At 25.9% G+C, this 11726-nt stretch overlaps 2 protein-coding genes across 2 annotated transcripts in view; one reads left to right on the top strand and one right to left on the bottom strand.

Annotated features, from left to right (window-relative positions):
• The first annotated feature begins 1686 nt into the window (after nucleotides 1-1686).
• Nucleotides 1687-6858, top strand: LOC122713254 (lysosomal alpha-glucosidase-like). Its single transcript, XM_043933510.1, has 16 exons — nucleotides 1687-2034; nucleotides 2120-2598; nucleotides 3417-3591; nucleotides 3710-3800; nucleotides 3879-4047; nucleotides 4149-4218; nucleotides 4326-4430; nucleotides 4505-4762; nucleotides 4843-5045; nucleotides 5122-5229; nucleotides 5313-5490; nucleotides 5593-5741; nucleotides 5816-5900; nucleotides 6025-6295; nucleotides 6372-6571; nucleotides 6713-6858. Exons 1-16 carry the CDS (start codon nucleotides 1717-1719, stop codon nucleotides 6809-6811), a joined length of 2958 nt encoding a protein of 985 aa, XP_043789445.1. The 5' UTR covers nucleotides 1687-1716; the 3' UTR covers nucleotides 6812-6858.
• Nucleotides 6859-8489: 1631 nt separating this feature from the next.
• LOC122713339 (zinc finger protein 420-like) overlaps nucleotides 8490-11726 on the bottom strand; it is a 4766-nt gene continuing 1529 nt past the window's right edge. The window contains exon 1 of the mRNA XM_043933693.1: nucleotides 8490-11726. This exon is cut by the window's right edge and continues 1529 nt beyond it. Within this exon, the coding sequence (XP_043789628.1) occupies nucleotides 10345-11726 (1382 nt within the window). The 3' untranslated portion in view covers nucleotides 8490-10344.

Raw genomic sequence — 11726 nt, forward strand, 5'->3', positions numbered from 1 at the left:
AAAGTATTAAATCGAATTGTGCGTTTTAAAACTTTAAAACATTTAAAAACTTTCGAAATGTTTACTCTCTAGAAGATAGAAAATTCACCGAAATTACTATCTTAAATTTATTATCCTAGAATTTTTGAAATTATGTTCAGTGAAAATTTATTTTTTTTTTATTTTTCTCATTGTCGATTTCATTCAAATTTGTTTATCTTTTATCTTTTGTCAATCAACTATCGCGCGATAATTGTAAAACTATTTTGAATTATAAAACTAGCTGCAGTTAATCGATAATCATTGTTGTGTATTCGTTTAAAAATAATTTAAAATAATTAAAGTTCTTACTTTTGGACGGTAGAACGAATAATTATTTGCGAAAAATATTCTCGCAATAGTTTTGCTTTTAAATGGATGTGTAATATTTACATATTATCTATTTAATTGTATGTTTAAAATTTTATAGTGATAAATTTGAATATAAATAGAATAAATAGAATATAATACACTTAATATTGTAATACTGTATATATTGTACATAATATAAATTTATATAGCTGGCAAAAATAGAATATATTGAAAGCAGTTGAAAGCAAAAATTACACGTTAAGATGTGCATCAATCGTATCGTCAATTAATATAATAATTTACAATTATTATATTTCTATATAAATAAACAATACATTAACAATAAGAAATATATATATATTAAATGATTGTCGTTGAGTTGAAGGCGTATGAAAATTGATAAGATATTTTTTTTATCATTGATTAATTACTTATATAATGTAAAAAATTCATCCTCTTTTATAAAATCCAATGTATTATTTAATTATTCGATATTTTAATTCTATTATTATTAAATAAATAATAATTATGTGCATAATGTATATATAAAAAAAATTCGAAGAAATTATTCGCAATATTATAATATAATTGTAACATAATATAATTTGTAAAAAATTATTCACGATTATATAAAGTATAAAATAAATGTATATATGTATATTATTATATATATTATTTTATAGTTCTGGCTTTTGTTAAACTTATATATATAACGAGTAAAAAGTTTTTCGATATCAAGTTTCGCTTCGTTACGTGTATGCCATTGATTATGATAATAATGAAATTATTCAGATTTTAAAATTTATTGTTTAATGTTGAAATATCTGCATTCAAAAATGAATAAAGAAAATACAATAACAAGATAGATAGAAAGATTTTTAATTTCTATTTTAAAAAGATCAATCTTGTTAAAAATAAAACAAAGTGATAATTGGAATTTTCTTGATGGTTGGTAATTTAAATATTTATTAATAATACAATGATAAATTTAATAATTAAAACTATTATTTTTAAATATTATTATAATATTTATTGTATTAATAATAATAAATATATATGCCAATGACAAAATTAAAGATTTTACATTTGGTTATATTTATTTGAGGTTATATTATTTTATAATAGATTTTATTTTTATTATTAATTATTATTTTATAATATTTTATTCATATATATTTAATTAACTGTCAAGAAAATCTTTCTTATTATATATTTGTTGTTATTTGATTAATAATTATTTTATAATATATTAATTAAGTTTATTAAATATAAATTATTTAATTAAAAAGAAAATCAAGATACTCGAGTTATTTAGTGAATATTATATATTATATATATAATAATATTTTTTTACAGAATCTTTGAATTTATTAAATTAATGGATAAATGGATGTAAAAGATATGCAACAATTTCTAAGAAGAAATATGGTTTTAAATAGATATCGTAGATATATATCGACATATTATTTTCTGAAATTGATCGTATTTCTTATTCTATTTGGTTTTATAATAGTTTCTATAAAACAAAGTGGATGCATTACTTTAAAGAAATATGAAATAAATATAATTATTAATGAAACTTTACAAAAAGGGAATATGAATTATAAATCGATCAATGTTTCTACAATATTATCTAAAAATACAAATTTCAAACATGATATGATATTTGATAATAAAATATCTCAGTTTTCTAAAATTGTACAAGTAAGTTAATCATAATGATTGGATATGTATATCTGTAATATTTTTATGTTGATCTTCATTTATTGAAAAAACTTTTATCTATTAGGAACAATGCAACAATATTCCAGTTACATTACGTTTTGATTGTCACCCCGAAGATGGAGCATCGGAATTATCTTGTGCGAGTAGAGGTTGTTGTTGGAATTCTTTCGAAAAACAAATTCCAACCATAAAAGAAGCCTCTCTAAATGTCCCATATTGTTATTATCCGAGCAATTGGAGCATATATAAATATGAAAATTATACTTTAGATGGAAATAATTTTTCTGGATTTCTCAAACAAATGAAAAGATCGTTCTATGAAAATGATATACCACTTGTTAAGGTAGAAACGAGCACTATAGATAATTCTATTTTACGTATAAAAATATATGATACTTTTAAGAAACGTTATGAACCACCATGGCCTCTCAGATCGAATTCTAAACCATTTATTCAAAAAAATAGTTATGCAAAATACAAGTTAAATGTTGATAACATTAAACCTGGTTTTAAAGTATACAGAACTTCAGATGATACAATAATGTGAGTTTCAAACATTTCAACGATATTTAAATTTTTAATTTTGAAATTTTTGCAAATTTTAATGTTATAGTAATTATGCTAAAACATACTATATACAGAGTAATTAATATATTATATATTATATACAGGTGATCTTTGTAGGATCGATTTGAAATTAAAACAAACAAACATAAGAATTAATATGCAAATATATTGGTTAAGATTTATTTATTAAGTTTATTATTAACATTATTGAATATGAAATTCATTTAATTTGTTATTTAGAAAATTTGAATTTTAAGTACAGGTAATAAATTGTATAAATTTTATATTTATGTAATAAAAAAATATTAAAAAATTTTCTTTTTTTAACAATATATATATATATATATATATATTGTTAAAAAAAGAAAATATATATATATATATATACATATATTTTTAAATATTATTTTATATAAAAGTTCCGAATAATCAATTGTAAATACTAAAATAAGTGAATTTAAATATCTCGCCTTTAAAAATTTTTGTTAAATGATTTTTATAAATAAGGAATTGAATTGAATTCGGTCCTTTGAGACTATTTCTCTTTATCTTTATATCACTTCATTTAGTCTAAAATTTAATAAATAATAATAACTAAATTTGAATAATTCAATATTTTAATAATCAAAAATTTCAATCAATATTTTTGCATATCAACTTTTATTATATAAAAGTTTATTTGTATTGTTTATTTTAGTATTTAAAATCGGTCAAAAGATATCCGAAAATTTTGTTTACAAATATATTATTATATTACCTGTATTATAAGGGTATTTTCTTCATATTTGTTTCAGATTTGATTCTATTAATATCGGAGGTTTTATATTTGCTGACCAATTTTTGCAAATAAGTGCTCTTTTGCCAAGTCATAATATTTATGGTATTGGGGAACATGAAACAAAATTGAAATTAAATACTAATTGGCAATCTTTTACATTATTTAATAAAGATCAACCACCGATCGAAAATGTAGGTTGAATGTAAATTGAAAAAATTGTTTCAAATTATATATTATTTCTATTTATCTTTTTTTAATATATGTATATATATATATATATAAAATTGTAAAGATAAACTTTAAATTTAGGCAAATTTATATGGATCGCATCCTTTTTATTTAATAATTGAAAATTCGGGAAATTCTCATGGAGTTCTATTTCTTAATAGTAATGCTATGGGTAATGATGTTCAAAATTGAAATTTTTTTTTTTCAATACGTATCGAATCTAGTATATTATAGTGTTCGATATTTTTAGATGTGATATTACAACCATCACCTGCTATTACCTTTCGAACTATTGGCGGTATTTTTGATATATATTTTTTTTTGGGTCCAACTCCAACAGATGTCATAAAACAATATTCTGAGATAGTAGGTAAACCATTTTTGCCCCCTTATTGGTCCCTTGGTTTTCATTTATGCAGGTATAAATTTCATCTTATTGCAAAAAATATGAATTTATATTTCTTATTTGTATATATGTGATAAAATATTTATACATAATATTTGTATAATTATATGATAGATACGGATATGGAAGTTTAGAAAAGACAAAAGAAGTATGGAATAGAACTATAGCAGCAGGAATTCCATTTGTAATGTCTTTTATATATTTATCAATTTAGATTTAATAATAATAATAAATGTATATAAGGCAAATAAGGTAAGTTTAACCATTTTGATCGATTTTTATCACTTTTAGGATACTCAATGGAACGATTTAGATTACATGGATAAGAATAACGATTTTACGTATAATTCAGACAGGTTTAAGGATTTACCACAATTTGTTAATGAAATACATTCAGTATGATTTACAATTGTATAGATTGCTAAAAAATATGTATATATAATGTATAATATACGTTTTACATTTTGTAGAGAGGAATGCATTATATTCCGTTGATCGATGCAGGAGTATCTGGTTCTGAAAAGAACGGAACTTATTTGCCGTACGATGAAGGTTTGAAAGAAGATATATTTATAAAAGATGAAAAAGCTGATCAACCATTTGTTGGCAAAGTTTGGAATCTAGTCTCTACTGTGTGGCCTGATTTTACAAATCCCAAAGCGCAAAATTATTATTTTCATATGATGAACGATATGCACAATAATTTTGCATATGATGGTGCTTGGATAGTATGTTTTTTATCTTTTGATGGTAAAAAAAAATAATGTTTTTTTTAATATTTTTATGTATTATTTTCTATTATTGCTAGGATATGAACGAACCTTCTAATTTTTATAATGGACATAAATATGGATGTTCACAAAATAAATTGGATTATCCTAAATATATACCGCGTGTTATTGGCAATATTCTATCAACGAAAACATTGTGCATGAATGCTAAACATTATTTGGGCTCTCATTACGATCTTCACAATATTTATGGCACAAGTCAAGCGATAGCAACTAATTAGTAAGTAGATTCATAAGCATAAAGGAAATTTGAAAATTAAAAAGAAGAATGTAATTACAAAAGATTATGTATATAGTGCATTAACCAATATTAGACGAAAAAGACCATTTATAATATCACGTTCAACCTGGGTGGGACATGGTTACTATGCTGGTCATTGGACAGGAGACGTTTATTCCTCGTGGTAATTCATATATGAAGCATTTTATTTATAAATACATATTTGATAAATATTATTCGTACTTCATGTAATAAATTAATCGTTAGGCATGATTTAAGAATGAGCATTCCAGCAATTTTGTTAATGAACTTTTATCAAATACCAATGGTTGGTGCTGATATTTGTGGATTCAATGGAAATACTACAACAAGTTTATGCAATCGTTGGATGCAACTTGGTGCATTTTATCCTTTTTCTCGTAATCATAATTCAGATGATACGATTGTTCGTATTTATGAATATTCATAATTGTATAATGAATGAATATAATTGAATTATTTTTTCGTTACAATATTTCTAGTGTGTGATATATTTTGTCCATATCAGGAACAAGATCCAGTTGCTATGGGCGATTTAGTAATAAAATCATCCAAACGTGCTCTTACGATACGTTATTGGTTGTTACCGTATTTATATACGTTATTTTTTCGGGCACATAAATTTGGAGAAACTGTAGCGAGACCATTATTTTTCGAGTAAATATAAATCATATACGATACTAAATGATTGCTAAATGAAAATGTTTGTAATATTAGTATTTTTTGTTCAGATTTCCTAACGATTCGATTACATATGATATCGATGCTCAATATCTGTGGGGCAATTCTTTGATGATAATCCCAGTTTTAGAAGAAGTAAGCTAATATTTATTTAAAATTTTGTTAAATGATATTTGATTTATTTATATATTATACAAAAAAAAAATGATTTGGCTGTTACATTATTGATGATCAAGACATCATATATTCTCTGTTATAGAACAAGACAGAAGTAATTGCTTATTTACCACGTGGATTATGGTATAATTTTTATACAAAAGATTCTCTTTTCGCACTGGGCAAATATTATACATTGAATGCACCACTCGATGTCATACCATTGATGATTCGCGGAGGATCTATTTTGCCAGCACAAAAAGCAGCCGATACTACAACGGCTAGCAGAAGAAATAATTTTGAATTATTGATTACGTTGGATAATGTAAAAAAGGCAAAAGGAGAATTATATTGGGATGATGGTGATAGTTTAGGTATGCATTATAACAATGTAATAATTAGTTGTAATAATTCTAATAATTTTCTTTCAACGTATACAAAAATTCGTAGATTCGTTCGAGAAGAGACAATTTGTATGGACATTTTTCAATATTGAGAATAACACTTTATCCAATTCCAAAGCAACGAAAAGTTATTTCAATGAGAAAATTATTTTAGATAAAATACAAATATGGGGAATAACATCTAATATTTCCAAAGTTTCTTTAAATGATCGCGAAATACGATTCGAATATATCAAGAAGGAAAATGTAAGTTTCAGTATTTAAAGTGATAAAAAAAAAGGAAGAAAGGTCGTATTCAAATTAAATAAGAATATCGAATAATACTTATTTTTTATTTTTAATTTCTTTTTTTTTTTTTATCTAAACCTAAAAATATTAATTTTTCAGTGCTTAAATATAAATAATTTACGAGTGGATTTGAGAGAAAATTTTTCGCTTTCTTGGAAATATGATGATTTTGAATTAGATGATAACAATAATAAATAATAATAATATTGTGTAAAATATATATTTATATGTTTGTATCATATGTATAAGATTGTTGTTTTTATATTTTTTTATAGATATATATATATATTATTTTTTATGGTATTAATCTAATATGTAAATATATTTTTTATTCTTGTTAAAATAAATATTTTCTTGAATAAAGAAAAAAGAAAATTTTTTTAATTTTATTCGAATAATTGTATTATTATACAATAAAATAGGATACACTTTACAAACAATATATAGTTTATGGCACTATAACAGAGAAAGAATAATTATAAAATGAAATCTATATCTGAACACATTAACATAAAAAAAAAAATATAATGAAAATTTTAATTTCAATTTAATCGTAATCGTAATAAAACTAATAACAGTAAAAATAATAACAATACAGATAATCGATTATCACGTAACATTGGCAAATCAAAATAATCACTTTGGCATTTTTCGTGGAACGTATTGAATAAAGAAATTCAAGCATTTAACAAAACAGCACCATTGTTGAAACACAGAAATCTTTACTTGAATTCTACATATGTATCTATAAACATGCGGGCATTCTTTTGACCTCGATCTATATTCAGAGGTCTCTACGACCTTTATTTGCATTTCTACAGCAGACAAAAAAGTAGATTTTGATCTTTGAATAAATTTCAAAGAGACACTGACATAATCGTCCCTGTCATTATATTTCACACCAACCATACTTAACATAGAATTGCTTGAATTCTTATAAAAGGTATAACGGATGATTTCTTGAAATTTTTTTTCTTCCTAAGGAATATTTCGATCATCATTCATCAGAGAATTATTACATTTTTTTACTTTTTTTTTATCAGCTCGTTTCATCGTTTAAAATAAATTTGACTTTAACGAAAACAACTTTTTCTTATGAAACAAGTAATTATGATATTAGAATGATACGTGTGTATGTGTGTGTATGTACAATATTGTTCCGAAAAAAGCATATTGTCTCATTTCTTTGTTTATAGTAGAAAATCCGAAAACGAATGAGAAATCCGTAAAAACACGGATTCCTATAAATTTTTGTATCTGTATGTTAGGAATTGTTTAGCGCCAGAGTGAGATGACATATCATTCTATTCTTTTCTAAAGAATAATATTATTGCTGATCGGTCTTTATGATTTGTCAATATCTTAAACTTTTCTCCGCTCTTTTATTCGAGATAAAGAATAATATCTGATTTATAAGTAATAAATCGATTTTGAACGATATACCTATTTCGGAACAATACTATGATATTACAAAATGTTTGAAATATTTGTATTACATACGAAATAAGATTTTATCGGAATCATTAAATGTTCTATTATAATTAAAAACATATTTTAACGAATTGAAAATTACACAACACACTATTAAATATATATTAATGCATTACGGAATATACGGAATATAATATATCTTATAATTGTTTATATATATATATATATTTTTTTTTCGTTTTTCTAAATTATTAACTTGAAACTTTGATTTATTATTGTCTGTTCACATTTATTTATGTCTACCTAAAAAGTGTCGTACTTGCTAAGCGTACAGGCATATTTATTAAATATTTCGTCGTATTAATTTGCACAATCTATGCATTAAAACGAAAAAATATATATTAACGAGAATCATACAATGTGAAAAAAAATGACGACAATAAAATTTTTAGATATTAAAGATCCTGTTTATTAACAGAGCCACGAACACAACAGAATTTCATGTAGCACCACGCGTATTTTTCATATGTAAATGAAAATTTTTATTTTTTTACATGATTTTTATACGAAGAATTTTACAAGAATCTCCAAAATTTTTAGAACTTTTCCGAACTTTTTTTTATCCAAAGAGATCAATTTATTTAACGTTTAAATTCAAAAATAATTCGAAAGCAAATAAATAAATGAGAACGAAAATGAAAAAAATGGCAAGAAAAAAATATCACAAATAAACAAAAATCAATAAAATTATGCATTCAACTTGTGTGTTATACTTGTCTAACAATTTGCACACAACAATGTACGTATAAATATAGAATGCTTATATCTAATTAAAAGAATATATTGCAACAAACAACGTGTACAATAGCCTAGTTGATATTTAGCCTCTTTAAATTAAGTAAGAAATCATCTAAAAACTTGTATTGAAATAGTCATATATATTCAAACATATTTTTTTTCTCTTTCACCTTTTTTCCCTTCCTTTTTTCCTTCCCTCTTTTTTCTTTTTTTTTTTTTTTTGTTTTCATTCAGTTTTCTTTTAAAAAAATATGTTTTTCGTTATGACGAATACAAATGCAAAAATTGCATTTTTAATCTATTGCCACACGAATCTAATTTTGATTAGTTGTTTATCATAGATAATATTTAATTTTATCATCGTAACATTCATTACATTATCATACATTCGTTTAGAAATTACGAAAAGCGAGCAACAAATTCGTTTAAATAACAACAAGTAAGATAATTATTAATAAAATAACAAGGCAAGAAATAAATGACGCATGGCACCCTGAATGTAGCCAGTTGGTTATTAAAAATATCTATAAAAGATATACTTAAATATCTATATAATGAAGCGAACGAACTCGTAAAATATTATATATACATATGTATACTTAAAATATTATAATATAAAAATCACGTAAATATCTCTCTTTCTCTCTCGCTCGCTCGCTCGCTCATTCGTTCTTTCTCGTTCTCTCGCTTTCTCTCATAATGAAAATTTCGCAGTGTATATTGTCGCTTTATACTTTGCGTAGAAGTTTAAAACTCTAAATGTGTTTTTAAATTGTTTGTACGAACTTTTTGTACAAACAATATGGCACTCGATGCATAATTAACTTATCACATAGAAATGATGGGAACAAAATATTCGTTCAATCTATCTACCATTTTACGTGTAACTCGTTATTACTTTTACAACATATATGTAACATAACTAATAATAAGTTTTAATATTGTTAAAATGTATATCAGTCAATCGCATATTTTATTTTTTCCCAGTACAAAATGAATTGTAAAACGGTGCACGCACAAAATGATCAACGAGTTATTCGATTGTTATTACGAATATTGCGTTTGCACTTTGGACTAGCAAATACTTATTTTATATTAAACGAAATTATTTATATGTATCGAAATAATTTTAATAAATTAACACTTTTGGTAGATAATATAATATATAATACGAATGATTATTATTACTAAATAATATGTTGATTGACGATGCACACGTGCTAACGAATATTCTTGTTCCGCACGTATGTTCAAATCTTTTTTTACTCGTTTATCTCTAATTGTTTTTATTCACGTAGTCGCGAATGGTGCATCAAACGTATAAAGTTATAGAAAAATTATCCATGTAAAAAGAGGGAGCAGTCTTTGATTTAAAAAGCCTCGATTTAGGATGAAATAATTTTCAAGAAGTTTAAAGTATATCTGTATCTTCTAATCTTTGGTAAATATTTAGTAGCGTTAGCCGTATAAGATTAAATGATTGAAATAACTAGGAGTTTTATTTAAGTAGCGGTAAGTGTTTCCAGGATATCTTCGGGTGTTTTATTCAACTTGCGAAAATGTTCCCAATGTTCTTTGGGTACGGTCCACTTGAGAAATATCTCGAGATTCTTGGTGAGAGTTTCGAGTTCCGAAAGACCGTTACTCACGATCGGGTCTTTGCCAGCGGATAACAAAGAATCATAAAGAACCTCGTCGATTAATCGTTTTCCAAACCCTAATTCGTCCAATCTTTCTTGTTTGCTAATCCTCTTAAGAAGTACAGCGAGCAACAATCTCATCCTCTCGACAGACATTATTTTATATTTGGAGGGAGGGGAGGAAGATTTGTCGGTGATTATTTCATTGGAGAGTAGGGACGATGTTGTCGATTGTAAGGTCATCGAAACTGATGTTGTCGGTATTATCGTTGCCGTTATGGAGTCCATTCGATTATTCGAAACGTCGTGTTCACTTTTAGATTCAGGATGACAGGTTTTCTCGTGACATTCCAAATCGTTTTTGATTCTAAAGAAACTCTTACACTTTTTGCAAGCGTACGGCTCATTTCGACCATGGATGCATTTCATATGTTTCTTCCAGTGGGGTAGTTGTGTGAAACCGGCGTTACATTCGGCACATTTAAACGGCCTTTCACCGGTATGTCTTCTTGTATGAAGTTTAAGAGCCGTTGAATGTGCAAACGCCTGCCAACAAACCAAACATCTGAATGGTCTTTGTCCTGAGTGTGTTCTTTGATGGACGGTCAATTGAGATTTTTGAGCGAATCTTTGACCGCACGTAGCGCAACCATGTGGCCGATCGCGCGCATGCGTTCTCATGTGTTGAGGTAGGTGGCCCTTGAAAGTTTTGTTACATATCACGCAGAGAAAAGATTTTACATCTCTATGAAGGCATTCGAGATGTTTTTTGAGCGCGTCTCGGCGAACGAACGCGCGACCACAAATCTCACATTTATGATCTTTTTGGCCATTGTGTCGTTTTACGTGTAATGCCAAATTCGCGGCACAGGTAAACGTGCCAGAACATAAACCGCAACGATACGGTTTCACTTGACTGTGAGTACGCCGATGCTGTACCAATTGTCCTCCTCTGGCAAAACTTTTGTCGCATTCTGGACATTTATACGGCTTGAATCCGGTATGTGTTCTAACGTGTAGTTTCAATCTTTCTTTCAAAGGGAATTCTTTGCCACATTCGTCACACTTAAAGATAGGTCCCGCTCCATGTACGATCTTATAATGATTACGAAGACCTCCGCTACCTTTAAATCGCGCTTCGCAAACTACGCAACAATATTTTTTTTGCTGATTCTCTTCTTTAGCTTTGATATCAATCTTTTCGTCCTTGTCTCGTCCATCCTCGTTATCATTCATATTTTTTT

Source organism: Apis laboriosa, unplaced genomic scaffold, assembly GCF_014066325.1.
Source record: "Apis laboriosa isolate Shangri-la unplaced genomic scaffold, ASM1406632v1 scaffold23_cov150, whole genome shotgun sequence".
Lineage (NCBI taxonomy): Eukaryota > Metazoa > Arthropoda > Insecta > Hymenoptera > Apidae > Apis > Apis laboriosa.